The sequence below is a fragment of the Gymnoscopelus microlampas genome, assembly GCF_963454915.1.
Source record: "Gymnoscopelus microlampas genome assembly, chromosome: 4".
NCBI classification, from domain to species: domain Eukaryota; kingdom Metazoa; phylum Chordata; class Actinopteri; order Myctophiformes; family Myctophidae; genus Gymnoscopelus; species Gymnoscopelus microlampas.
The window spans coordinates 55660839-55688338 of record NC_139941.1 but is presented as its reverse complement, the minus strand read 5'-3'; the positions used below and the strand labels follow the sequence as shown (position 1 = coordinate 55688338).

The following is a 27500-nucleotide window of genomic DNA, read 5'->3' as shown; positions in this document are numbered from 1 at the left end:
TAGACAAGGCTGGAATTGCCTTGTCTTGAGAGTTATTTTGTATATTTTGTATAAGTGTTTGGATTTATAACTTCATTTATGTTTTAAGTATATTCTTGTATTTTATTTCCCTATGCCAATAATGCATGCTATGAAATGAATATTATTATTATTATTATTATTTAATGAAAGTCATGAAATAATGATGATTATTTAGAGAATTGAACGGTGTTGTACAACTATAGATTACTGACTGAATGTATTTCACCTGGCCTTTAGATCAGTTTTTTTTTATTCGGCTGGAGATCCTGTTGATGGCGAGCCACCCAACTGACCCACCTAGACCTGGACTCTGCAGCTCGATTCCCTCACCCCCCCACCCCACCTCCACTGTGTGTGGTAGGAACACAGGAACGGTTCTATTCCTCCTTACTCTCTCCCCAAAAGGAGAAACCCACTGAGAGTTCCACTGGAACTCTCTCTGAACTTGACTTTCAGACTTTAAAGGGCCCCCATTGTTTTATTTTCCTTCTAGTCATGAAATTGATGTTGTGTATGTTGAACAGTTTAGTTCCAATACATCTTTAAGTTAAACCTCTGTCTCTGTTTCTCATTCTTTGGCTTTTACACACATTGAGCTCTCAGCCCAACCTGGTATAAAGCAGTCAATTTATCCATTAACCTTTTGAGACCAGGAACCCATCTGTGTCATTTTTTTACATTTTTTTTGTGCTATTCAAAAATAGCTTGTAAGATCTGCTATTTTTGGAAAAAATGTGAAATTTGAAAAACATTTTTTTGAATATATATATATTTTTAAAGCGAACATTTTGTAACTGAAATCTTTGCTTCTGGGGTATTCTACAAATGTCTTCTAAATCCTAACAGTTAAAAAAACAAAAAACATACGTTGCTATAATATCAGTGGTTCTCAAACTATTTTCATGTCAAGGACCCCCAAAATTATATTTATTTGCCCCCCCAGCTCAGAATATTATGTTCCAGGGACCCCCAGAAGAAAATATTTGTGTTAAAAAATTCAATACATAATTCAAAGATTTGCACACATTTTCATGATTTCTTTTTAAAAAATGGCAGATCTACAACGCTGTGCGATTTTTCTAAAAAAAAATCTAAAAATGTCACAGATACGTTCCCGGCCTTAAAGGGTTATCTATTAATCTATCTATACTAAAAGCTGTTATTCTTGCACAACTGGCTGCAGTTTCCAAGTATTTTACCCCCTTTCTAGGACCATGCATTAATGAGGCTCTTACACCTGTGTGCTATCAATGCCCCAAGACAGACTGGAGAGAAGGCGTCACGTGGCAAAAATAACACATTTACAAGCCAACAACATATCACCATGCAACATGTTGTTAGCTTGTAGATCTATTATGTTTTGTCACGTGACGTCCTGTACACATTATAGTCAGCAGGTTATTTCACATAATGTTAGACATGTTTTTGTTAACAAAATCAACAGCCAAAAACGGAGCATAACATTTTCCAAAGTATTTGATTAATTCCGAGCCTTTCCAGGCCTGGAAAACTGTTTTTCTCATTTAAAAGAAAATCCAGGAATGTCATGACCGTGGGAACCCTGCCTATACACGAATCCACGGAGCGCTGCCCTGTAGCTGGCGCCGCCATTGCTGCGGTGTCAGACTCATCAGCTTCTGCTGTGGTTCTGTCCGTCTGTTGACGTTACTCTTTCCCTGCTTGGCTGTTGGAGCAGCCATAAACTACACAGGTTCGTCCCGATTTTCTGTACATCTTTGTAAAGTTAGTGTTAGTAAAAAGCTGGTAAAAGAGTAACGTGAGCAGTCAGTGACAGCAGCTGACTGACACCGCGCAGCAACAGCTGACCGAGTCTGACACCGCAGCAATGGCGGCGCCCTCTACAGGGCAGTGCTCCGTGGATTTGTGTATAGATCTATCTATCTAGTTTTAGGGCAGAACAACAGGACAGTCGTACCACCTGTTTAGTCTCTGCCACCAGACAACACTTTCCAGAGGAAGGAGGAACTTACAAACTATTCCTATGGCCTGACTTGGGTGGCAAATACAATTATTTCATTGAATTGACAGTATTATGCATGTTCTTCTAGTGTATCTGCTACAGTATGGATGTGGTCACTACGGTCAGAAAAGGACACAACATAATGACTAAATGCCACCCAGCAAGGGCTAAAATATAAAAGAGATACATAATAAAGACAAAGATGTAATAACCCCTAACAACCACTAGGGAGACCCATCCACCTAAAGATAAACTATATCTCACCTCCATGAGTCAAACAGGTGAAATTTAAGTGTAATTAAGCATCAAATAGCATAAAACCCAACAGTATTATTCATGTTGTTCTAGTTTATCTGCTACAGTATGGATGTGGTCACTATGGTCAGAAAAGGACACAACATAATGACTAAATGCCACCCAGCAAGGGCTAAAATATAAAAGAGATACATAATAAAGACAAAGATGTAATAACCCCTAACAACCACTAGGGAGACCCATCCACCTAAAGATAAACTATATCTCACCTCCATGAGTCAAACAGGTGAAATTTAAGTGTAATTAAGCATCAAATAGCATAAAACCCAACAGTATTATTCATGTTGTTCTAGTTTATCTGCTACAGTATGGATGTGGTCACTATGGTCAACATAATGACTATATGCCATCTGTATCATCATTATAGCAGAATATGGACATTGATTGAAGTATTGAATACTTTATTATAGTCATAAATGTAAACGGCACAGAGGTACAGTAAGACATTTAGACTAAAAGGATCTTGGGGACTTGTTTCCATTGTGGTCCTATGTATTCAATTCATCAACATATCATAGAATATGAATACATGTCATCAACAAATACAAACAACTATATGTAAAAAGGACAACATTACATACTACATACAAGTACAAACATTTAATAAGGAAGAACCTGCCTTACATGCTACATACTACATACTACATACAAGTAGGCTACAAAACATAACGTTTAGTGGGACTCAGTTCATGCAATCATACAGAGATATTCACTTTTAAGTAATGCATGGTTATTATTAAAGATGGGTCTTTAATTGCTTCAGTCATCAAATCAATCTCTGTAAGGCCTAGTTTTAGTTTTTTAATGGATGATGTACCCATCATTTTACAATGCCAGTAAAGCAAAGCCTGATAAAAGTATCAAACTCCCAAAATTCTCCAGAACACAGGAAATGACATCTACTCTGTTAAAACGTTTCTGGGGAACTGATGACTAATAATGATCACTAACAATAACAATAAACTCCTTGATTCTCACAGTGGGATGTTAGGCCTGCTATGGGTTCACACTTATTTTATATTTTTGTAGCAACAGTGAAAACTCATTCTTAAAAAAAAGCATATTACAGGTCAACTGTGTTCTTATTTTAGATTCCACCGACCACAAGTCAAATACTTACTTTCCAATACTTAAAAGCGCTTTCAGTTTGTTTTGAAGTCCAGCGACCGGAAGCCAAACACAGATGTTCCTCTAAGTTGCCAAAAGTACTCTTATTGTGAAGCCCATTGACCGGAAGTAAAAGGTTTATTTTCGTCTGACTTGACGAACATACTAAGCTTTGCTGACCACTGATCATTCAATAAACTATCGTCGGTAGCTTATTGGCGACACAAGAAACCAACGTAAACAGTAAATCTTTTCACACGGAAGGCTTTATGAGCTGTTTGCAGCGTTCTTGTTTTCACACGTCGTTTACGTTTAATAATCCATTTGCAGTGAGAGGCAGTGAGCGGCTCAGCCCCAACACCATAGAGTTATATATATATTACATATATCGCCCGCACAGACAAAGTCCCGTGAAACTAACGTGCGGACACTGTCGTGCTCATCTCATGCACATCTCATACACTGTAGTGTAGATAGTCACAAAGCCCTGGTGCACGCAGCACGCTCTCCTGTGAGGGTGCACTGGACGTGTGTGATGAAAACACAACCAGCTATTGCTGTGGTGACGTCTAGCCCTTCAGTCTAACCTCAGTGCTGGACATTTTAGCCTTTCTTTAAAGGTAGGGTAAGTGATTTTCTTTGGATAAAATAAGTGTTTAATAGCTCTATATTCTCATAGTATTCATTGCTATAGAGTGTTTGTTCAGTGTTAGGAGTCTCCTTGCCTCTCCAGCTCTCTATAAAACAGAAAATACATTTTCGTTTCAGTTTCAGTTTAATTTCCAATTTTATCCAATCAGGATAGAGAACTCAATCAGGATATATATTAAACAAGTGAAATTGGAAGTGATGACACTAACAAATGAGCAGGCAAAATTGGAACTGGAACACTATAAAAATGAAGCTTAAAACTGGGTCTCCTGATTGGCTGAGATTTTGACACCTACCGGAAAATGTATTTTCTGTTTATTAAAGAGCTGGAGAGACGGGGAGACTCCTGTTACTGAACAAACACTCTATAGCAATGATTACTATCAGAGTATAGTGCTTTAACTTTTTAACAACATACTTTTTGTTTTAACCCAAAAATATCACTTACCCTACCTTTAAATCTAAAGAAAGGGGGCCACACCCCCCTCAGGGCAAACTTCTCCCTTCTGCATGACAAAGTTGTAAACAGCTAAATTAGTTGTTAATATACATTTTGTAATAAGAATTAAAATCTCCAAAGCATCTATTATATCAAGTTTCAAATAATTGCAGTGGTGTAAAAGTACAATAATTGCCTCTGAGATGTAATGGAGTAAAAGTATTGAACATTTAAAATATTCCACTAAAAAAATAAAAACAACCTCAAGAAGTATAGTACTTGAGTACATGGAGGCCTACTACTTAGCTACTTTACACCGCTGCTTTTCCACAACTACACCTGACCTTAACGAACAAAGTTTCATCATCATTATACTGTATGATCATGACATTTCCATGGTACCTTTAACCCACTACTGACATTTGTAATTAAAAGAGTACAAGAAATTCCAAGAGATCTTTGTTCTTCAGGGGGAATTGAGGGGGGGAAGTGTGTGTGTGTGTGTGTGTGTGTGTGTGTGTGTGTGTGTGTGTGTGTGTGTGTGTGTGTGTGTGTGTGTGTGTGTGTGTGTGTGTGTGTGTGTGTGTGTGTGTGTGTGTGTGTGTGTGTGTGTCAGTGGTAGTTCAGGTCTTCTCTCTTCTATGAGTTCTCTCATGAGTTTTGAGATGACTGCTCTGGCTGAACCGTTTACCACACTGGTCACAGTGGTAGGGCTTCTCTCCTGTATGAATTCTCTGGTGAACTTTGAGATAACCGCTATGGCTGAACTGTTTCCCACATTGGTCACAGTGGTAGGGCTTCTCTCCTGTATGAATTCTCTGGTGTTGTCTCAGATTAAAATTTGTGCTGAACCTGCTACCACACTGGTCACAGTGGTAGGGCTTTTCTTCTGCATGAATTCTCTGGTGTAGTTTCAGATGAGTGCTCTTGCTAAACCTTGCTCCACACTGGTCACAGTGGTAGGGCTTCTCTCCTGTATGAATTTTCTGGTGACTTTTGAGAGTACCTCCGTGGCTGAACCGTTTCCCACACTGGTCACAGTGGTAGGGCTTCTCTCCTGTATGAATTTTCTGGTGACTTTTGAGATTACCTCTGTGGCTGAACCGTTTCCCACACTGGTCACAGGTGTAGGCCTTCTCTCCCCTATGAATTATCTGGTGAAGTTCGAGACTACTGCTCTGGCTGAATTGTTTCCCACACTGATCACAGTGGTAGGGCTTCTGTCCTGTATGGATTCTCTGGTGAACTTTGAGACTACCGCTCTGCCTGAACCGTTTCCCACACTGGTCACAGTGATAGGGCTTCTGTCCGGTGTGAATTCTCTGGTGTTGTTTCAGATGAGTGCTCCTGCTAAACCTTGCTCCACACTGGTCACAGTGGTAGGGCTTCTCTCCTGTATGAATTGTATGGTGACTTTTGAGAGTACATCTCTGGCTGAACCGTTTCCCACACTGGTCACAGTGGTACGGTTTATCTCCTGTATGAATTCTCTGGTGACATCTGAGAGTACTGCTCTTGCTGAACCGTTTCCCACACTGGTCACAGCTGTAGGCCTTCTCTCCCCTATGAATTCTCTGGTGAAGTTTGAGATGACCATTCTGGCAGAACCGTTTCCCACACTGATCACAGTGGTAGGGCTTCTGTCCTGTATGAATTCTCTGGTGAAGTTTCAGATGACTGTTCTGGCTGAATTGTTTCCCACATATGTCACAGTGGTAGGGCTTCTGTCCTGTATGAATTCTCTGGTGTTGTTTCAGAGTACTGTTCATGCTGAACCTGGTCCCACACTGGTCACAGTGGTAGGGCTTCTCTCCTGTATGAATCCTCTGGTGACATTTCAGAGTGTCGTTCCTGCTGAACCTGGTCCCACACTGGTCACAGTGGTAGGGCTTCTCTCCTGTATGAATCCTCTGGTGACATTTCAGAGTGTCGTTCCTGCTGAACCTGGTCCCACACTGGTCACAGTGGTAGGGCTTCTGTCCTGTATGAATTATCTGGTGTTGTTTCAAAGTACTGCTCTTGCTGAACCTTGTTCCACACTGGTCACAGTGGTAGGGCTTCTGTCCTGTATGAATTCTCTGGTGTTGTTTCAGAGTACTGTTCTGGCTGAACCTTGTTCCACACTGGTCACAGTGGTAGGGCTTCAACCCTGTATGAATTCGCTGGTGATGTTTGAGATGTCTCTTTCTGCCGTAGATATGTTGGAGTTGGGCAGGAAAGACATCTGGGATGGAGAATGAGGAGAGAGAAAAAACATGAACGTTTTGAAATAACATGCAAGCTGTGTTGCATTAGTAAGTAAGCCTTGTGGAGCCATGAGGCCCATAGGGCAGGAGCCTATCTTCTGTTTCTGTGTGTGTGTGTGTGTGTGTGTGTGTGTGTGTGTGTGTGTGTGTGTGTGTGTGTGTGTGTGTGTGTGTGTGTGTGTGTGTGTGAGAGACAGACGCAAGCAGGGACTACTGCAGAGACAAGAGAAGACTCTCACACAAGTAGCCTACTCATCCTGTTTAATCAATTTACTTCATGTTAATTAACTTGCTCTGTCAGAATTCAAGAAACGTTCCTAATGACGTGACTCCTCATTTCAATTATTCACATTGTAGACCTGTCGCAACATTTCTTCGTAAACAAAATATGTATTTCACACCCAGTTCGATGTGAGTGGTGCCTTGGATGAGTTAATTTCATTAAGCTATATGAACTAGAGGAACAATATTAAATCTCTGTCCATTCATTTCAAGGCTGCTCAACAGGAACACAGAGGGGGCGGGGCTTAAGCAATTACAGCCTGTTCCTATTGGCCGTCTAAGAGCACCTAACAAGTTTGGGAAGTTTGAAATGCTGAAAACTGGAGTTTTGACAATTTAAAGTCTAGCCTATAGGAACACAGAGAGGGCGGAGCTCAACATTTTCAGCCTGTCCCTATTGGCCGTCTAAGAGCACCTAACAAGTTTGGGAAGTTTAGCATGCTGGGAACTGGAGTTATGGCTGTTTAAAGCCTAGCCAATGGGAACACAGAGGGTGCGGCGCAATGCTACACCTGTGTGTGTGTGTGTGTGTGTGTGTGTGTGTGTGTGTGTGTGTGTGTGTGTGTGTGTGTGTGTGTGTGTGTGTGTGTGTGTGTGTCCGTGTGTGTCCTGTTTGTGTTTAATTAGTGTAACTGGTTGCATCTTTGTGTTGCAATTAGCTGCAGCTGTTGAGGCCGTGCTCGGACATACGGACGAACACACTCGGTCACTTGATGGAGTGGTTGGCACCACTCAAAAAGAATGTCAGCCCAAACAAAGTAGTGTATTGAAGTAGATAGGGCAAACACTTCTCTTTATAGAGTTTAAAACTGTCAATTCTACCAGAGTTTGGTGCTAGCAGTGACATAAAGTACCTTTTTGCCTTGCTCTTGAATATAGTTGAAAGGCAGAGTGACATGGTTTGTTTTTTGCCTTGGAAACAATGAAAGGCAGAACATGTTGCCATACTGTCTGAATGGGAAAAAGGTTTTATTTTATTAGGATTCATAGAATTTCCATGGGACTCAAAATGTCCCTTGCTGGGACCCATTCAAATGACCACTCATGGGTCTTGGACTAAGGATAATTATTGTTCCAAATGTGGAATTTGCAGCAGAAAAAGAGTTCAAAAGATGAGAGACTATTGACTATTTTGTTTTATAGACTTGCAATTATTCAGATTGGTGACCATTGTGTTGTACATCTCTCTTTTTTTCTTATTATGTTTGGGGGGGGAGGGGTTGTACAAAAGTAATAGGTAATATAACATGTGATATAATATATTACTAATATTATATAACATGACATTATTACTTTTTTTAAGGAGTAATATGCACTAAGTTTTGTCCTGAGTAATATTGCCCAATGTTGGGTCTTTGGTATGACCCAGCCGGGATCAAACTCCAACCTCCCAATCTCAGGACGGACATTCTAACCACAAGGCCACTGGGCTGATGTACATACAGTGTTTTATTACCAACTTAATTTTCTAAATTAAGGACGGCAGCAGCAACTGCCTGATGACTGATTCTTCTTGCAGCTGTGTCTCTCTCTCTCTCTCTCTCTCTCTCTCTCTCTCTCTCTCTCTCTCTCTCTCTCTCTCTCTCTCTCTCTCTCACACACACACTCTTCTTGCAGCTGTCTCTCTCTCTCTCTCTCTCTCTCTCTCTCTCTCTCTCTCTCTCTCTCTCTCTCTCTCTCTCTCTCTCTCTCTCTCTCTCTCTCTCTCTCTCTCTCTCTCTCTCTCTCTCTCTCTCTCTCTCTCTCTCTCTCTCTCTCTCTCACACACACACACACACACTCTTCTTGCAGCTGTCTCTCTCTCTCTCTCTCTCTCTCTCTCTCTCTCTCTCTCTCTCTCTCTCTCTCACACACACACACTCTTCTTGCAGCTGTCTCTCTCTCACGCACCCACACGTGCACGCACTCCTGCGCGCGCACACTCACACACAATCTTCTTGCAGCTGTCTCTCTCTCTCACACACACACACACACACACACACACACACACACACACACACACACACACACACACACACACACACACACACACACAGTGCTTATCTACAGTTGATTTAGTGCTGGAAGGAAGCATTACTCTGTTACTCCACCGAGTACCGACAACATTTCTGTGCATCTGCTTTCTATTGAAGATAAAAGAAAAGAGTACAGGGACATAAAAACATGCACACACCTATTCTGTGTAACTTTATCACAGGCTGCTTCAGCATGGCTTGCTGGTAGATCTCTGGCTGTTCCTCCTCTGACGCAGCAGCTGAAAAGCTGTTGGACGACATCTCTCTTTTAAAAACCCCAAATAGTTCATCTCCTTCGGTCCACTTTGATGGTGGACATTTGAGGTCCTCTTTTACCGTTTGGGATCTGACTTTACTTGCTGACATGTTATGGTCTTGAGGTCAGTAGGACACTGGTAATGACTTGACCCAGTCCTCTGCTCCGCTTCCTGGCTAAACTCTCCCAGATCAACACTGAACAGAACAGTGCTGTCAGAACCAGGACCCTCCTACTCTCCACCCACTCTCAGTCACTCTCCACCCACTCTCCACCCACTCTCCACGCACTGCTCCAGCGCTCACAGAGTCACATATGGGTAACCTACATGCATTACTATTGGAAAGTAACTCGGTACATTTATTCAAGTACTGTGCTTGAGTAAAAGTTGGAGGTACTTTAGGTCTTTTTATACCATAAACATCTACTCGACTACATCTCAGAGCCACATTATTGTACTTGTTACTCCACTAAAATGTAATGATTTGGAATCTTTAGTTACTGGTTACTTTGCATATTTATGTGATTATTTTTCTAATCTATTCCTATATTCTGCTGATTGGATCAATGAGGACAACGTTATGGTCATTCTCAGACTATTCTCATGGCAGACCCCTGAACAGTGTTTTTGCCAAATTTGGTGCAGATCGGGAAAAAAAACTCTGACTGGGGACCCCTGAAAATAATCATATTTGAACTGAGACATCCCCCCCCCCCCCCAAATAATCATATTTGAACACACACACACACACACACACACACACACACACACACACACACACACACACACACACACACACACACACACACACACACACACACACACACACACTAGATATAGATACACTGGATACTAGAATAGATATAGCACACACACCTAGCTCCGTGCACATCCAACACACACAAGGGCAACGCATGCAAGTACATAGACACACATTTGAAGTCTCCGGTTTCACCAACAACATGCGTAACGACTGGTTTATGAAAGTCACACATGATCAAAGAGATGACTGACGTACTTATCAAGAGCCTTATATTAATCATAAACACAAGTTTCTAATAAACCCAGACGAAACATGATCACATTATTAAACATTATTAAAACAAATGACCTCTAAACATATTTATAATGTGCAAAATACTCTCCTGTCCCATAACCGTCATATTAAGATTGTAAGCCTATAAAAGAGATAGATAATAAAGATAAAGATGTAATAACCCCTAACAACCACTAGGGAGTCCCATCCACCTATAAATAAACTATATCTCACCTAGATGAGTGAAACAGGTGAAATATAAGTCTAAATAAGCATCAAATAGCATAAAACCCAACAGTATTATTCATGTTGTTCTAGTTTATCTGCTACAGTATGGATGTGGTCACTATGGTCAACATAATGACTATATGCCATCTGTATCATCATTATAGCAGAATATGGACATTGATTGAAGTATTGAATACTTTATTATAGTCATAAATGTAAACAGCACAGAGGTACAGTAAGACATTTAGACTAAAAGGATCCTGGGGACTTGTTTCCATTGTGGTCACAGGTAAGTTCACAGCTTCAGAATATAAGCAAACAGCATAAGCGGCTAGTATGTGATCCCAAATCTCTCTCCTCTCTCCTCTGCGTGGCCCTTATATAATCGTTTCAGGGGCTCCTGACTCTATGTCCCCCTCCTTCCTGACTCGGGGCACCTCCCTGTCTCCCCGACTTCTCTGAGGGGTTCTTGCGTCATCATTACACATCCTTTGTTCTTTTCTGTTGTCTCAGAGGACAACAGAAATAGGAATAGGAATGTTGAGCTGTCTTCCAGATGTTTGCTGTCTCTCTCTGCTCTCTCTACTTCTCTCTGCAATACTTTTCAGCCTTCATATCCTTTAAGGCCGGGGAGATTGTCTGCGCTGTTTAACCCTTACTTTCTCCCACACTGGCTTTGAGACAATCATAGTATCATGGCATGAATATATATCAGTGTAAATGTGTAGTGTGTCTGTCCAATATATACATAGGCCTATACAAGCAGGTCAGATATAAATGCAGTGGTATGACTCAGGCACAAGGGAGACGTTTGCCCTCAATGCTTTTCTGTGGCATGAACAATTTCTTCATTGTGCTTTTTCAACTTTATGCTGAACCCTAACTTTAACCCCAACCGTAACTTCACAAAACTATGCTGAAACCTAACCTCAACCTCACTAAAACTATGCCTATATCTGTCCTTAACCTCACAAAAACTATGCCTAACCTTAACCTCCCACTAGCGTATATAACAGTTATTGGAACATACTTTGAAATAAATAAATAAAAAGTAGCCTACACCCACGGTGGGATTTGAACCCGTGATCTTGGGTAAATCTAAAAAGGGACACACACACACACACATATATATATATATATATATATATATATATATATATATATATATATATATATATATATATATATATATATATATTAAATATATATATATTATATGATATGCAACAGATGAACATATGAACATGGGCTTTCTCCTGAATATAACCAGTTAGGTGAGACATCATATCGCATTTCATTGGGTAAAAAACTATTGATAAATTGCATTGAGTAGTGGACCCTCAAATTGGGATTCACATTGGGCCCCTCCCACTAACTTTGGAAGCCATTTTACAGCCAAACAAAATAAACTGTAATACGCTATGTTACTTGTAGATCGTCTGTTTTCAAATAGTCTAAGTACATAGGGCTGAAGTGGTTAATGTATGTTTTGTAGTAAGAATAGAAATCTCGAAAGCAACTATTATATAAAGTTTTCAAATAATTGCAGTGGTGAAATATTAAAATATTCCAGTAAAAATGTGTGTGTGGTAAGTGTGCACCACTACATTGCCCAAAGTATATTACAATGTAATCTCACAAGAACAGATTCAGAGATGCGCTCGTGGAATCTGTCGGGATCCCCGTTGAGATCCTATGCACATTGGCTACAAGTGTGCGGGCCTTCAGATCAGGAAGCAGGCCGCGCTTTACCCAATCAAATGTAGTGGCCGGGATTTACATCTGTGCACTCATTTCCCACTGGAAACAAACTGAAACTCATTTAACAATAGCGTCCTCGAAGCCGACAAAACCACGGAAAGTTAGTAACATTTTAACTTGCTCTTTCATCATAGAAACAAGTGGGCTTATAACCAAAACGATCCATGTTCTTTGGGAGAAGTGGTGTTAGTGTTCCGTGGAGAAATATTGTTAGTGGGAATGAAAACATAGGCACACCACTGGAAGTGGATGGCTGAGGGCATGGCCAAACCTTGGTTTCCAGTGAGCATATGTCGTGTTAATCACCCCCCCAGAGTCAAATCAAAGGTTAAAAAAAACAGCAGAGGGCGCTGTTTTCCTTTTCTTTGACGATGGGTTCCCAGATTGATTACAATGTGATGTTGTTCGAGGTGAGACTTTACAGAGAAGCTTTTTACTCGAAATCTCCAACTGTCAGTGGCAGGTCAGGTCTTCTCTCCTCTATGAGTTCTCTCATGACGTTTGAGACTACTGCTCTGGCTGAACCATTTCCCACACTGGTGACAGTGGTAGGGCTTCTGTCCTGTATGAATCATCTGGTGACGTTTGAGATTACTGCTGTGGCTGAAATGTTTCCCACACTGGTTACAGTGGTAAGACTTCAACCCTGTATGAATTATTTTGTGATCTTTGAGATTGCAGCTCTGGCTGAACCCTTTCCCACATTGGTCACAGGTGTAGGGCATCTCACCTGTATGAATTATCTGGTGATTTTTTAGTTGAGCTCTACGGCTGAACCCTTTCCCACACTGGTGACAGTGGTAGGGCTTCTGTCCTGTATGAATTCTTTGGTGTATTTTGAGCTCACTGCTCGTCTTGAACCCTTTCCCACACTGGTCACAGGGGTAGGGCTTCTCTCCTGTATGAATTCTTTGGTGTATTTTGAGCTCACTGCTCGTGCTGAACCGTTTCCAACACTGGTCACAGTGGTAGGGCTTCTCTCCTGTATGAATTCTTTGGTGTATTTTCAGCTCACTGCTCCTGTTGAACCGTTTCCCACACTGGTCACAGTGGTAGGACTTCTGTCCCCTATGAATTCTCTGGTGAAGTTCGAGATGACCGTTCCGTTTGAACCGTTTCCCACATTGGTCACAGGTGTAGGGCTTCTCTCCTGTATGAATTATCTGGTGTTGTTTCAGAGTAGTGCTCTTGCTGAACCTGGTACCACAATGGTCACAGGTGTAGGGCTTCTCTCCTGTATGAATTCTCTGGTGGTTTTTTAGACTAGTGCTCTGGCTGAACCTAGTCCCCACACTGGTCACAGGTGTAGGGCTTCTCTCCTGTATGAATTTTCTGCTGGTTTTTTAGACTACTGTTCGTGCTGAACCTAGTCCCACACTGGTCACAGGTGTAGGGCTTCTCTCCTGTATGAATTTTCTGGTGGTTTTTTAGACTACTGTTCGTGCTGAACCTAGTCCCACACTGGTCCACAGGTGTATGGCTTCTGTTCCTGTATGCATTATCTGGTGTCGTTTCAGACTACTGCTCTTATTGAACCTTGTTCCACACTGGTCACAGTGGTAGGGCTTCAACCCTGTATGAATTATCTGGTGATGTTTGAGATGTCTATTTCTGCTGTAGATATGTTGGAGCTGGGCAGGAAAGACATCTGTGATGGAGATGAGGAGAGAGAAAAAAACAGAAAACGTTTTGAAATAACATGAAGCTGTGTTGTATTACCAAATGATAATGTTCTAAATTTAGGACGCCAGCAGCAACTGCCAGGCACATATTGGCCGTTACGGCATTACAACATTTAGGCTGATTCTTGTCCTGCCTGATGACTGATTCTTCTTGCAGCCAGTTGTGATTAAAATGCATGAAATTAGGATCTTATAACTTCGGACGAAATCTATGCTACTCAAACACACACTAAAATCCCCCCCCCCCTCTCTCTCTTTCTCTCTCTCTCTCTCTCTCTCTCTCTCTCTCTCTCTCTCTCTCTCTCTCTCTCTCTCTCTCTCTCTCTCTCTCTCTCTCTCTCTCTCTTGTGATATATTGGCCCTTATCTGCTTATGTTTTATGAACAGTTTACAGGTAAACACCATATAGAAATTATACTATAGTAAGCAGAATGTGTGTAAGAGTGTGTTGTACCTAGCCTGGTGTTTGCATATGTAATCATGGACACTCTGCCCTGGTGTGAAATGCAATCTACATCTCCATTGTTTAACGTGGATACACCCGGTCTGGCTTCCTGGCATACAGTTGCTAATCAGATCGGCCAATGTTGAAAAAGGACATGAAAGGGGGTGATCTTGTCACCTTTCAGAGTGACCCTCACCTCACCTGTTTGTATTGTTATGTGAACATACAGTTTAAAAGAGTGGACTGAAATGTGAAGTTAGTAGCACTGTCTCACACGACGTGAGTCTGCTGGTGGAGCTCAGGGGCTCCTGCACCTGGCTTCTTCTGCTGTTGCTATGATGCTGTTTGTTGAATGCTGAATAAACCGAATCATGATCAGAACCTGGAAACCTGACGTGTTCTCCTCTACTTTAATATCTCAAACCAGCCTGGTAACCGCAGTTTACTGTCTCAAATACACGACACACACTCTCTCTCTCTCTCTCTCTCTCTCTGTGTGCGTGTGTGTGTGTGTGTGTGTGTGTGTGTGTGTGTGTGTGTGTGTGTGTGTGTGTGTGTGTGTGTGTGTGTGTGTGTGTGTGTGTGTGTGTGTGTGTGTGTGTGTGTGTGTGTGTGTGTGTGTGTCTCTGTCTCTGTCTCTGTCTCTGTCTCTGTCTCTCTCTCTCTCTCTCTCTCTCTCTCTCTCTCTCTCTCTCTGTCCCTCTCTCTCTGTCCCTCTCTCTCTGTCCCTCTCTCTCTCTCTCTCTCATACATACATACACACACACACACACACACACACACACACACACACACACACACACACACACACACATATCATATGCTTACATATGCTTATCTACAGTTGATTTAGTGCTGGAAGGAAGCATTACTCCGTTACTCCACCGAGTACCGCCAACATTTCTGTACATCTGCTTTCTATTGAAGGTGAAAGAAAAGAGTACAGGGACATAAAAACATGCACACACCTATTCTGTGTAACTTTATCACAGGCTGCTTCAGCATGGCTTGCTGGTAGATCTCTGGCTGTTCCTCCTCTGACGCAGCAGCTGAAAAGCTGTTGGACGACGTCTCTCTTTTAAAAACCCCAAATAGTTCATCTCCTTCGGTCCACTTTGATGGTGGACATTTGAGGTCCTCTTTTACCGTTTGGGATCTGACTTTACTCGCTGACATGTTATGGTCTTGAGGTCAGTAGGACACTGGTAATGACTTGATCCAGTACTCTGCTCCGCGTCCTGGCTAAACTCTCCCAGATCAACACTGAACAGAACAGTGCTGTCAGAACCAGGACCCTCCTACTCTCCACCCACTGCTGCAGTGCTCACAGTCACATATGTGTACATGCATTCAGAGAACTGCTGGAAAGTAAATGGGTAAATTGACTTAAGTACTGTTAGTACTTCAGTAACATTTTTTTTACTTTACTTGAATATTTCAGGTTTTTTATACCATAAACCTCTACTCCACTACAATTATTTTTTTGGCATCTTCAGTTACTGGTTACTTGCATATCTATATGACTAGTTTTCTAATCTATTCCTATATTCTGCTGATCGGAGCAATGAGGACAACGTTTTGGCCGTTCTCAGATTATGAAAAAACGAAGACGAAAAATGTCCGTCGACTACCTTTTTTCAACAAATAAAAACTAGACTAAAATGTTGGGGAGGGACTAGTGGGAAAAGAGATCCAGTAGAACTAAGACATGTCATGTCACGGGCCGAAAATAGCCGATCTATACACACATGCACGGAGCGCTGCCCTGTAGGTTGCGCAGCCATTGCTGCGGTGTCAGACTCGGTCAGCTGCTGCTGCTGCGCGGTGTCAGTCAGCTGCTGTCACTGACTGCTCAGTGCTCACGTTACTCTTTTACCTGCTTTTTACTAACTTTTACTCTGACACTAACTTTACAAAGATGTAAAGAATAACGTCAACAGACGGACAGAACCGTAGCAGCAGCTGACCGAGTCTGACACCGCAGCAATGGCGGCGCCACCTACAGGGCAGCGCTCCGTGGATTTGTGTATAAGCTCTCAACGCGTCGAGCTGCGACGCATTGAGAGCTTGTAGACCGGCTATTTTCGGCATGCAGCCGAACACAGTCCGCATACATATATTTTAGTCATTTAGTCACATTCTAGACTAAAACCAAAACATTTCTGGTGACTAAACTATGCTAAGACTATGGCTAAAACTAAATATACATTTGTTCTCAAAATGAACACTGGACTATTGTCATGGCAGACCCCTGAACAGTGTTTTTGACAAGTTTGGTGCCTTTTTGAAGCAACGGTGACAAGATGTGGCCCCTGGCATTAGTTAACTAGGTTTGTTTGTTTTGTCTAGCTCTTCTTCCTCATGGACCTACTGTGGATTATACCATTGTCAGTTTACTTTATGTGGATTATACGGTAGGGACTCATATTTTGCACATATTTTTCGCTGACTATTGTTTTTGTGTTTTTCTCGCACCTTAACTAACATCCATAAGTATATCATGCACAGTATACATCTGCTGCTATGCTCACGCACCTTTATATCCTACCTCAGGTACTATGTGTCAATATGTATACTGTGACTGTGTTACAGTATAATAGAAACACTGTGCTACAGTATAATAGAAACACTGTGTTACAGTGTAATAGAAACACTGTGTTACAGTATAATAGAAACACTGTGTTACAGTATAATAGAAACACTGTGTTACAGTATAATAGAAACACTGTGTTACAGTATAATAGAAACACTGTGTTACAGTATAATAGAAACACTGTGTTACAGTATAATAGAAACACTGTGTTACAGTATAATAGAAACACCGTGTTACAGTATAATAGAAACACCGTGTTACAGTATAATAGAAACACCGTGTTACAGTATAATAGAAACACCGTGCTACAGTATAATAGAAACACTGTGCTACAGTATAATAGAAACACTGTGTTACAGTGTAATAGAAACACTGTGTTACAGTATAATAGAAACACTGTGTTACAGTATAATAGAAACACTGTGTTACAGTATAATAGAAACACTGTGTTACAGTATAATAGAAACACTGTGTTACAGTATAATAGAAACACTGTGTTACAGTATAATAGAAGCACTGTGTTACAGTATAATAGAAACACTGTGTTACAGTATAATAGAAACACTGTGTTACAGTATAATAGAAACACTGTGTTACAGTATAATAGAAACACTGTGTTACAGTATAATAGAAACACTGTGTTACAGTATAATAGAAACGCTGTTACAGTATAATATAAACACTGTGTTACAGTATAATAGAAACACTGTGTTACAGTATAATAGAAACACTGTTACAGTATAATAGAAACACTGTGTTACAGTATAATAGAAACACTGTGTTACAGTATAATAGAAACACTGTGCTACAGTATAATAGAAACACTGTGTTACAGTATAATAGAAACACCGTGTTACAGTATAATAGAAACACCGTGTTACAGTATAATAGAAACACCGTGATACAGTTTAATAGAAACACTGTGTTACAGTATAATAGAAACACTGTGTTACAGTATAATAGAAACACTGTGTTACAGTATAATAGAAACACTGTGTTACAGTATAATAGAAACACTGTGTTACAGTATAATAGAAACACTGTGTTACAGTATAATAGAAACACTGTGTTACAGTATAATAGAAACACTGTGTTACAGTATAATAGAAACACTGTGTTACAGTATTATAGAAACACTGTGCTACAGTATAATAGAAACACTGTGTTACAGTATAATAGAAACACTGTGTTACAGTATAATAGAAACACTGTGTTACAGTATAATAGAAACACTGTGTTACAGTATAATAGAAACACCGTGTTACAGTATAATAGAAACACTGTGATACAGTATAATAGAAACACTGTGTTACAGTATAATAGAAACACTGTGTTACAGTATAATAGAAACACTGTGTTACAGTATAATAGAAACACTGTGTTACAGTATAATAGAAACACAGTGTTACAGTATAATAGAAACACTGTGATACAGTATAATAGAAACACTGTGTTACAGTATAATAGAAACACTGTGTTACAGTATAATAGAAACACCGTGTTACAGTATAATAGAAACACTGTGCTACAGTATAATAGAAACACTGTGATACAGTATAATAGAAACACTGTGTTACAGTATAATAGAAACACTGTGCTACAGTATAATAGAAACACTGTGTTACAGTATAATAGAAACACTGTGCTACAGTGTAATAGAAACACTGTGTTACAGTATAATAGAAACACTGTGTTACAGTATAATAGAAACACTGTGTTACAGTATAATAGAAACACTGTGCTACACAGTATAATTGCACATACAAATGATGTCCAATTCATTCACCCATCCTATTAATTAAGCTAATCAACTAACCTTTTTAACATCCTAACTAATGCTACAATGTAAGCAGTGGGGAAGTGACATTAATTGGTCGTCCGGGGAGCAGTTATTGGATCAGTGTCTTGCTCAGGGACACTTTAACACACTGGGTGGGCCAGAGGGAGGGGGATCCTCTCTGCCCGCTCAGCAGCGGAGGCGATCCTAGGGTGTTGGGGGGGCTCTATAGACGAATCCACAGACGCGCTGCCTGTAGGCAGCCATTGCTGCGGTGTCAACGCTCCGCACCGCAGCAATGGCCCCCTACAGGCAGCTACAGGCAGCGCGTCTGTGGATTCATCTATAGGCAAAGATATTAAGGGGGGGGGACTGTGTGCGTGCGCCAATGTTTTAATTTGTCATATATGTTTTTATGCAGCGCGCCGATTTCTTTGGGTTCAGTTTTTTGTACTTGTTACTCCACTGCAATTATGTATTTGGCATCTTTAGTTACTGGTTACTTTATTTCTATGACTATTCCTATATTCTGCTGATTGGAAAAATGATGACAACGTTATGGCCATTCTCAGACTATTCCAGTGTAAATTAAAAAAATAAATAAAACTACGACAAAAAATGTCAGTCGAATACCTTTTTCCAACAAACAAAAACTAGACTAAATTAAATGAATTTGTCATAAGTTTTTTTATGCAGCGTGCCAATTTCTTCGGCTTCAGTTTTTTCTCTTTGGGCCAGCCTTTTGTACATGTACGGAGAAGTATGGGCTTTACTGGTGAAAGTGCAGGATGCACTGGGGGGGTGCAGCCAAGACTAGGCTATCGTAGATACGAAAGTAACAGTCAGACTCGATAAAATACTTCTATGATAGTCTTGATCCAAGGCTAGGATAGCAGAGGGGTGCTGCTGTCTTGTCACTGTCTGTCTGCGTGTTAGTGGAGACATTGCGGTGGGGTACATTTTGTTGGCCTTCGGGGGCCCCTTAGTGGTGGAACCCCTAGTGGTGGGGCCCCTAGTGTCCCCCCTAGTGGTGGGGCCCGAGGCAGTTGCCAAATATGCCATTAGGCAATGTGCGCCTCTGCTCAGCTATGTGTGTGTGTGTGTGTGTGTGTGTGTGTGTGTGTGTGTGTGGATTACCGTCAAACCTAATAGCTCTATAGCGTCGCTCTCGGGTGGAAATGTCCAAAACTGTTCCATGTTTTATTATTATGAAAAAAAAAACATTTAAAATAATAATCATTTCAGTCTCTAAATCACTTCTTCAACAACAGAAACAAGTCATATTCATACTTCATATAGAATCTATGAACAAAATGCAATCTAAACTTCCTCTAAAACAGTGATTCTCAAACTTTTTCATATCAAGGACCCCCAAATTGACAATTATTAGCCCGCGGACCCCCATTTGAAAAGATATGCCAGGGACCCTCATAAGAGAAGATTTTTTACAGCTCTAGCCGTAAAAAGATTATATCAAGGACCCCCAGTTTGACATGCATTAGGCTACGGACCCCCATTTAATGGCATTTCTATCCCTGAGACCCCAATTTGTATTGTAAAATCAGTGTTAATTTAACTCTGAGAGTGTACAAATGGAACCAAATGGACCCGTTAACGGGTCCATTTGGTTCCCCGGACCCCACTTTGAGAACCAATGCTCTAAAACATGTTGCATTGCTCTGAAGAAAGAAAGAAAGAAAGAAAGAAAGTGTGGGAGCAAGAAACAGAACAGACAATCTCCCCCAGGTGTGAAAGGGTATAAAGGCTGAAGAGGTTGGCAGGACAGAGAGAGAAGAGCAGAGAGACACAGCAAACATCTGGTAGTCATAAAGAGCCAGAAGACAGACTGAACATTCCAATTGCGAGATCTAATCTCTTCCCCAGGGTTGTGATGGAGAGGGGGAGAGAGAGAGAGAGAGAGAGAGAGAGAGAGAGAGAGAGAGAGAGAGAGAGAGAGAGAGAGAGAGAGAGAGAGAGAGAGAGAGAGAGAGAGAGAGAGAGAGAGAGAGAGAGAGAGAGAGAGAGAGAGAGAGAGAGAGAGATGCAAGAAGAATCAATCATCAGGCAGGCCTACATTTAGAACATTATCATTTGGTAATACAACTTAGAGTGTCCGCCCTCAGATTGGAAGGTTTGAGTTTGATCCCTGTCCGGATCATACCAAAGACCAATGTTGGGCAATATTACTCGGGAAAATAATGTTACTTATTACATATTACTCCTTAGAAATGTAATAATGTCATATTACTTGGAATCAAGAGTAATATATTATATTATATTACTTTTGTCCCCCCCCCACAAGAATAAGAAGGGAAAAAAGAGACGTACAACACAATGTATTTAGCCAGCTCATTTTTGAACAGAATCCAATTTATTTTAATCGGAGCAAACAGGAGGAGTAGGCTACGCTACTTCTGTGAGAGTCTTCTCTTGCCTCTGCAGCAGGCTGTCCCTGCTGTGTCTCACACACACACACACACACACACACACACACGCACACGCACACACACACACCAGAGAGAGAGAGAGAGGTGGCCTTGTTGCCAGATTTTGCGAGGGAGATAAGCAACCAGGTCTATAGTACAAGCCCCAAATAAGCAACTATAATTAGCTCCGTTCCCAGCCTCACTCATCTGCGAAGAGAAGAGCCTGGTCATGACCTAAACCAGCGAGTGTCTCGGAAGTCCTGAGTGGAGAGGATTTCCGTTGTGCGTGTTTCCACCGTTTCATTCACAGAGAATGTTAACAGATTTGTAAAGCATCAACGTCATTTCCTTGGGCGGTACTTCTGCCAAATTCAACCATTTCCGCCTAGACATTGCCCAACGTGAACTATACTTCAATCAGAAACACACTCGTCTTAGTAGATAAAGAACCATTTATTGCCACAAATGGAATACAGTTAAGCTTGGCGTTAAAGCTCCGCTTTTGGGAGAATATTCACTGAATTTTGTGGAAGCAGCCTGCTAAGCATATATTCAGAGAATGCTTAAGCAAATCCCCATAGGGATACAATGTCAACAATAGCAGCACATTGACATATTAGTTAGAATTAGCAGATATACATGATACACAAGTATTTGAGCCTATATGCAAGACTCTAAACAAGCAGATATACATGATAACCACAAGTATTTTAGGCTAAGCCAGACTCTAATCAAAAGGTGGAGGCTGGGGTGGAGGAGGAGCTAGCAAAGTGCATTGGTTCAGCAACCAAGAAAGACCTAGAGAATAGAAGCCGTATTTAAAGGATCCTCTTTGCTCATGCGTGAGCTGTGATTGGATAATGAGTGTGTGACGTAATGACCACTGAGCTGTGAATGGGAAATAGAATGCTGATGTTCACATCAGCTGACTGACCGCTGGTTACAGCTTTGGCGTGCACGACTTCCGTGTCCTGCATGAACTAACGCTATGCTTCATTAGGCTACATGAGCACTTAAAACCTATATGCATTGGATATTTGAAAATATCAGATCTACAAGCTCACGACCTGTCACAATGCGACACGTTGTGAGCTTGTAGATCTGCTATTTTAAAAATGAATCTCGAAGAAAATATTTTCAGATGGGGTTCTGCAGACAAATACATAATAATTTGAGGGGTTCTTGACATGCAAATGTCCGAGAACTAGATGGATTAAACAGCATTACACAGCAAGCCCAAAACACACTTTTAGAACCAAGGCCCAAAAAAACAAAACGCAGCCTGCAACTATACCAATATTTGCAAGCGACATTATAGAAAAACAAAGCCACAAAGTCGTGTGGTAAATGAAGCATAAGATTGCGGGTTACCAGGCCTAGCTGCTTAAAAGAAAGTGTAGAAGACGTCCAGATCGGTCTGATCATGATTCGGTTTATTCAGCATTCAGTACAGGATCAGTGAGAATCCCCCCACCTAGACGAAGATCAGGGAACATCTGTTGATTTGATTTGCAAGTGCCTGAAGGAAGGGAGTGGTTAACCTGAAAGACACAGGCAAAGATGATGTAAATTGCCATACACACCTAGCAGCCGGCTTCCTTTTGAACAACAGGTCAAGATTAACATCATGTGCTTGAATAGCCTAGAAGTGCAGACAGGGTCTGTCTACAACACATGACTACTCCTCACTTTAGTACAATAACTTTTAACATTTCTATCTGGTTTTGGCTTACATAATGTTCATAAAATATAGGCAATAAGGTCCATAATGCAAATACACGACAGTCGCTTATAATAAGCAGACTTGGCAACACTGACAGGTGGGTGTGCCAGAAGGTATTTACAATATGTAATGGGATTACAGTCAGTAGGTTGGTCAGCTCCAGAGGAGAGGAGAGGAGAGGAGAGGAGAGGACACTTCACCAGGATCTCATTGTAAGTCAACTTGTAGCTTTCTGATTGATTCATCTTGATTGATTGATTGATTGAATACTTTATTAGCATTTTATTGTGGAAAAAGTATTCACATGTTTTACTTAAGTAAAAGTATCAATACTGCAATGTAGAAATACCCTGTTACAAGTGAAAGTCCAGAATTCAATTCAATTAGTTAAAGTACAAAAGTAAAGTATTCATCGTGCATAATGTCCCATTCACAAGTTCAAAATGTATTAAAAAAATCCTTTGAAAATAGCCGATCTACAATCTCACAATGCGTTGCATCGCGAAGCATTGTGAGCTTGTAGATCTGCTATTTTCAAATGGCCGAAATGTATATATGTTTCTTTCTTTATTAATTAGTTTCTGTTTAATAAAAAGTCTTTGTTCATCATTTCTAAAGTTAATTGTAATCTATAATCTTTATTTAAATATAGATCTTTAACTTTTTAACAAAAGTTTTTGTTTTAATCAAAACCTAGCACTACAGTATATACATTGAAAATCCTATTCAGCTGAGAAAGAAAGCAAATGTGTTATTATATGATGATTATTTGTTTAGGTTTATTGACAGAAGAGAACAACAATCTAGTCTCCATGACAACCATGCAGCCGGTAGCAATCATCATACGGGAAGCACCAGCTGATGACATCACAGCCAGCTGATGACATCACAGCCAGCTGATGACATCACAGCCAGCTGATGACATCACAACCAGATGATGACATCACAACCAGCTGATGACATCACAACCCATCCAAGAATCTATTTTCCTGTTACCAGGTGTTGGCATGGCACCTGGAGCCAATAGCAGTACAAGGATCATCAGTGACATTACAGTCAACCAATAGGAGCACAGGGATCAGATGCCGCGCCATGTCCCGCCTCGCACACTTCCTGGTTGGCCTGGTCGTCGTGGCGACGGCGTGCGGACAGCTGATTGGTCCGTACGAGCGTTGCCGTGCGCTGGTGGGCTCGGAGGCGGGGCCAGGGTGGGAGTTCTACGCCTGTCAGCCCCCGGCAGCCAATGTGAAGGAGTTTATGCAAATCAGAGTGGAGCCGCCCGGAATCACCTGCGGAAACCCACCTGAGAGGTTCTGCACCCTGGTGAGGAAACACACACACACACACACACACACACACACACACACACACACACACTCACGCGCACACACACACACACGTGCATGCACGCACGCACGCACGCACGCACATATTTCAAATCTTTCACATTTAACACAAATACATAACACACACACCCACGCACGCACACACAGACACACACACACACACACACGTTTTTTATTTCTATACTTGTGAGAGCATTGACATTTTAGGACTGCATTGAAAATAGAAGAAGATAGACAAAAAAGTATCGATCTACAAGCTCACAATGCGTGAGCCTTGTAGATCAGTGTGATATCGCCACACAACCAAGTATAAAATAGAGAAAACCCCCAAAACATACCTCTAAATATCTAATCCTAAACCCAATCGCAACCTTGTAACCCTAACTTAATTTTTTTAATTTAGACAGGCAGACAGACAGACAGACAGACAGATAGATCTCTTCTCTAATTGATCCAAAGGGAATGTGAGGTGGAGTAAATAAATAATTGATAAAGGGTATGTGATGTTAAAGTTAATTATTGATAATAGCTCATATAATAGCATGTATTGTTAATTTAGTTAAAGGTGAAGTGAGTGATTTTTCTTTATTAGAATAAGTGTTAAATAGTGTTATGGTCTGATAGTATTATCATAGAGTGTTCAGTTACAGGAATCTCATGTCTCTCCAGCTCTTTAGTAAAGTGAACAAACACTCTATAGCAATGCATTACTATCACGATATAGAGCTTTCACTTTTTAACATTTGTTTTTACCAAAATAAATGACTTACTTTAAGTGTCAAACTCTGATTTTAGGGATTGTCTTTTAAATAGTATTGTCTCTGTATTGTGTTAAGGATCAGCACAGGCAGGGTGGTCTCAGTAAGCAGAATCTAAGGAAAGGAGCCCATATGGAAGATGCTAGGACAGGGGCCTTCAACGTCTATTTTCTGCGAGTGTTCCTCCCTGAATAGCAGTGTTGATTTCGTCGACTACCTTTTTTCACTGACGAAAGCGAAATCAAAACGAAATAAAAACTACGCTATGATGACTAAAACTAAGACTAAACATATTGACAATTTCCCCAACAAATAAAAACTAGACTAAAATGTTAGTGAGGGACTAGTGGAGAAGAGATCCAGTAGAACTAAAAGACAAGTCATTTTATGTTTGGTTACGTTCCGGTGTTGCTCTCTGAAAATAGCAGATCTACAAGCTCACAACGTGTCGCGCTGCGAGGCGTTGTGAGCTTGTAGATCGGCTATTTTCAGCATGCAACCAAGTGTAAAATCAGCCATTACGACGCAATCAATCAAGGCACCGCCACAATACATTTTAGTCGACTAAATCAACTGTAGATTTAGTCGACTATAATCTTCTGATATTTAGTCGACTAAAACTAGACAAAAGCTAAAACATTTCAGATGACGTCAAAATGACTAAAACTAAATCAAAATGTGTTGTCAAAATCAACACTACTGAATAGGGATGCTAGGGTTCAAGCGGTTGATAAATAAAAAGTCCCTATCACACTGAGATGTGTTGGCCCCCCTGTAGTGACTCTAAAGGTTGTTACACACCGGGGCGATTTTTTCGTGTGAATAATGCGTTTTTTTTTAAAACCTTATAAAGTCAATGGCTCCGTACATGGAGCGAAAAAGCGAAAAAGCGAAGCGAAAAAGCGTCTTTTAATTATTCGGAACAAGTCCGAATTTTGCGTATATTCGCTATTTTCGCCGGTGTCGCCCGGTGTGTAAGGACCTTAAGACCTAAGACCCCCCCTTGAAGACCCATGTGCTAGGAGATTTCCCGGGAGAGGCAATAGAGATTTAGAGCCTCTCTTAGAGCAAGTTAATTGTAATCCTTTGGGTCAAAAAGACAATAGCTCACAAGAGGATTACAAAGGTTTGTATCTTAAGAGAAGAAACAGCGATAACAGAAGATTACAGTGTAGGAGAGACAGACAGTAGGACAGCTGAGAGGGAGACAGTGTAGGAGAGACAGACAGTAGGACAGCTGAGAGGGAGACAGTGTAGGAGAGACAGACAGTAGGACAGCTGAGAGAGAGACAGTGTAGGAGAGACAGACAGTAGGACAGCTGAGAGGGAGACAGTGTAGGAGAGACAGACAGTAGGACAGCTGAGAGAGAGACAGTGTAGGAGAGACAGACAGTAGGACAGCTGAGAGGCACACAGTGTAGGAGAGACAGACAGTAGGACAGCTGAGAGAGAGACAGTGTAGGAGAGACAGACAGTAGGACAGCTGAGAGGGAGACAGTGTAGGAGAGACAGACAGTAGGACAGCTGAGAGGGAGACAGTGTAGGAGAGACAGACAGTAGGACAGCTGAGAGGGAGACAGTGTAGGAGAGACAGACAGTAGGACAGCTGAGAGAGAGACAGTGTAGGAGAGACAGACAGTAGGACAGCTGAGAGACAGACAGTGTAGGAGAGACAGACAGTAGGACAGCTGAGAGGGAGACAGTGTAGGAGAGACAGACAGTAGGACAGCTGAGAGGCACACAGTGTAGGAGAGACAGACAGTAGGACAGCTGAGAGGGAGACAGTGTAGGAGAGACAGACAGTAGGACAGTTGAGAGACAGTGTAGGAGAGACAGACAGTAGGACAGCTGAGAGGGAGACAGTGTAGGAGAGACAGACAGTAGGACAACTGAGAGACAGTGTAGGAGAGACAGACAGTAGGACAGCTGAGAGGGAGACAGTGTAGGAGAGACAGACAGTAGGACAGCTGAGAGGGAGACAGTGTAGGAGAGACAGACAGAAGGACAGCTGAGATAGAGACAGTGTAGGAGAGACAGACAGAAGGACAGCTGAGATAGAGACAGTGTAGGAGAGACAGACAGAAGGACAGCTGAGAGACAGACAGTGTAGGAGAGACAGACAGTAGGACAGCTGAGAGGCAGACAGTGTAGGAGAGACAGACAGTAGGACAGCTGAGAGGGAGACAGTGTAGGAGAGACAGACAGTAGGACAGCAGAGAGGGAGACAGTGTAGGAGAGACAGACAGTAGGACAGCTGAGAGAGAGACAGTGTAGGAGAGACAGACAGTAGGACAGCTGAGAGGGAGACAGTGTATAGGAGAGACAGACAGAAGGACAGCTGAGAGGGAGACAGTGTAGGAGAGACAGACAGTAGGACAGCTGAGAGGGAGACAGTGTAGGAGAGACAGACA

At 41.4% G+C, this 27500-nt stretch overlaps 2 protein-coding genes across 2 annotated transcripts in view; one reads left to right on the top strand and one right to left on the bottom strand.

Moving 5' to 3' along the window:
- Nucleotides 1-4588: 4588 nt before the first annotated feature.
- LOC311043307 (uncharacterized protein) lies at nucleotides 4589-9488 on the bottom strand. The gene is made up of 2 exons (XM_084054498.1): nucleotides 9216-9488; nucleotides 4589-6738 (listed from the first exon to the last, which is right to left on the bottom strand). Exons 1-2 carry the CDS (start codon nucleotides 9421-9423, stop codon nucleotides 5138-5140), a joined length of 1809 nt encoding a protein of 602 aa, XP_083910624.1. The 5' UTR covers nucleotides 9424-9488; the 3' UTR covers nucleotides 4589-5137.
- A 14589-nt stretch (nucleotides 9489-24077) lies between these two features.
- Nucleotides 24078-27500, top strand: part of LOC311044149 (netrin-G2-like) — a gene marked incomplete at both ends in the record, with an annotated part of 18265 nt that continues 14842 nt past the window's right edge. Inside the window, one exon of the mRNA XM_084055569.1 lies at nucleotides 24078-24308. Coding sequence (XP_083911695.1) covers nucleotides 24078-24308 — 231 coding nt within the window. The remainder of the gene's footprint in view (nucleotides 24309-27500) is intronic.

What these genes read in the sequence shown, in the direction of transcription:
- LOC311043307 (XM_084054498.1), bottom strand. Translation starts at nt 9,423, where the DNA reads ATGTCAGCAAGTAAAGTCAGATCCCAAACGGTAAAAGAGGACCTCAAA. An exon ending in GATAAAGTTACACAGAATAG is followed by an intron (nt 6,739 to 9,215) that starts GTGTGTGCATGT and finishes TCTCCATCCCAG; the next exon opens with ATGTCTTTCCTGCCCAACTC.